Source organism: Sinocyclocheilus rhinocerous, unplaced genomic scaffold (assembly GCF_001515625.1).
Source record: "Sinocyclocheilus rhinocerous isolate Xijiao unplaced genomic scaffold, SAMN03320098_v1.1 scaffold984, whole genome shotgun sequence".
Classification (NCBI taxonomy): Eukaryota; Metazoa; Chordata; class Actinopteri; order Cypriniformes; family Cyprinidae; genus Sinocyclocheilus; species Sinocyclocheilus rhinocerous.
Window position 1 is genome coordinate 823,988 of NW_015643603.1, and position 2,512 is coordinate 826,499.

General features: G+C 40.0%; 1 protein-coding gene across 1 annotated transcript in view; it reads left to right on the forward strand.

The window, feature by feature from the left end:
- Positions 1-2,512, forward strand: part of ar (androgen receptor) — a 78,619-nt gene that overhangs the window by 69,439 nt on the left and 6,668 nt on the right. The window contains exon 5 of the mRNA XM_016575037.1: positions 1,604-1,882. Within this exon, the coding sequence (XP_016430523.1) occupies positions 1,604-1,882 (279 nt within the window). The remainder of the gene's footprint in view (positions 1-1,603; positions 1,883-2,512) is intronic.

The window sequence follows — 2,512 nt, forward strand, 5'->3', positions numbered from 1 at the left end:
TATTTTTGTTTCAAACCAGCAACTTCAGAATTATTTATATTTTTTACTAGTGCTGTCAAATGATTCATCGCAATTAATCGCATCCAAAATATAAGTTTTTGTTTACATAATGTGTGTGAACATATTTTAAAAACATTTCCATGCATGTATATTGTAACAACGTTCATAGTTCGGGAAGAAGGAGGCGGGAACCGGCGAACATTTAAACAAAACTTTAATAAAATAAACAAACACAAGATGAAAGTAAAGCGGCAGCCCCTCGCGGACGACTGCCGCACACAAAACACAAAATAAAATCCAGGCCTGGTCCTCTCTCGTCCAACACTGTCGTCACTCCTCCTTTTATGCTTCCGGAGCTCCTCCGTGGGACTCGAGACCGGTGAGTGGCGCAGGTGTCGTGCATTAGCATTTACTCCACCGGCCTCACTCCGTTCCCACGGCTCTCGGCCCCGCCCCACTCGTCACAGGCAGGTTTATGTGTATTTTGAAGAGAGAATCTCGGTGGTGGTGTTTTTGGTACCTTGCCACAAGTTTACCGCAAACCCATAGGCTTTTGATAAACCATCTCAGGATAAAATTATAATTTCACTCTCTCCCCTTCTCTATCTCTTTACCACACTTCATTTTAGACCACAAGCAGAGAGGCTCCGGTCTCTCGTCAGCAAAATTGGAGCCTCCTTTTTGTGGGGATCTCAGAGGGCTGATTCATTTTCATTTCGTGTTTGTCCTCTTAGCCAGCAACGAAGAGCTTTTTAGGCATTTTAAATCAGCTGCCTCACAGATTATTCTTTTTTTTTTTCTTAATAGAACTTGTTTTTTACATTTTGGATCAGTGTTCGTAATGCGCCATTAAAGTCTGCGAGTTGTAAAAAGTCTTTCATTCCTCACCCAAACGCTGCCCATTGAATAATGAGCATCTCTGATTTATAATTCAGAGTGGAAACTGTGAGTGTTAGGCATCATAACAAAACCACAGGCACTCGCTGGAGCAGAAGCAAAACTGTTTCTACTGTAGCAACTAATAAAAGCACATGCACGCACACACTCATATTTACATCTTCATTTAATTCACTTTATTAGCAGCAGCCTCAGAATACAGATGGTTTTCCTCTGTTGTGCATAGTTAACGGGTGTTTCTGGTGCAAGAATGTACATCCGCAAGTATTAGGTGAACAATGCATGTTTTGCATCCTTGAATGATTGTTGTTCTGCTCCACCTTACTGAAATATATCAACACAGTTACGCTAATCTAAAGTTCTTTGTTGTAGTGGCAGCTGAGGAAAAAATACGTTGTCTCAGGTGTGTTTTGTGGCCAGTAATCTTTCTTTGTGCTGACAGGCAGGAGATAATGTGGCGGAGAGACTAGCCGTCGCAGTGCAGCTTTTATATTCTGTTGTATAATAGAGATATTCAAGAGCTAAAATAAGATCATGCCAACCTCATTATTCAGAGACCACCTGGTTCATTGCCTCCTAAATAATATGTGCTAGATAAAATAAAGAAGTGTTCCAGATTAATAATGTGTTTTTGCGCAGGTTGAATTTACAAAGCAGTACTCCCACTCTGTTTATTACAGTATATTGCTTTTGTTCTGTCCTGCAGCCCGCAAGCTGAGGAAGATTGGACAGATGAAAGGTCCGGAGGAGGTTGGTCCCGTTCAGGGCCCATCAGAGACAGTCCAGTGCATGTCGCCCAAGCCAAGCCTGACGTTCCACTCACAGTTGATCTTCCTGAACATCCTGGAGGCCATCGAGCCCGAGGTGGTGAACGCCGGCCATGATCACGCTCAGCCTGACTCAGCAGTTGCTCTCCTCACCAGCCTTAACGAGTTGGGAGAGAGGCAACTTGTCAAGGTAGTGAAGTGGGCCAAAGGACTTCCAGGTAATTTAAGCATATCAAATTTGCACTTATTCCAGTTATGCTGTTTTGCTTTTTATAAAGGGGTCAGTGACATGATTGTACACAAATTTGATTACACCTCTTCTATGATGAGCATGCTTTTCATTTCTGGATCAAAAATTCATTTTGATATTTTTTGATGGAAATATAATCAAAAAGGTCAAGATATCACAATGAAGTAAAAAAGCCTCGTTAAAAAAAATACTTTTTTTTTTTAAAGAATACTACGGAAGTTCTAAGAGGCCATGCATTATTTATTTTTTTTCTTCTTGTTTTCTCATTATAACGACTTAATTTTCTCGTGATCTCGACATAACGAGTTGTTTTCTCGTTATAACGACTTAATTTTCTCATGATCTCGACATAACGAGAGTTGTTTTCTCGTTATAACGACTTAATTTTCTCGTTATCTCGACATAACGGGAGTTGTTTTCTCGTTATAACGACTTAATTTTCTCGTGATCTCGACAAAGTTTTTTTTTTTTTACAATGATTGTTTGATCTACTGTTGTTATAGTAACGAACTCAACTTTGACACGCATCTGATGGACAGATAAACAGTGTTGGGAGTAACGCATTACAAAAGTAATAATATTACAGTAGTATATTACT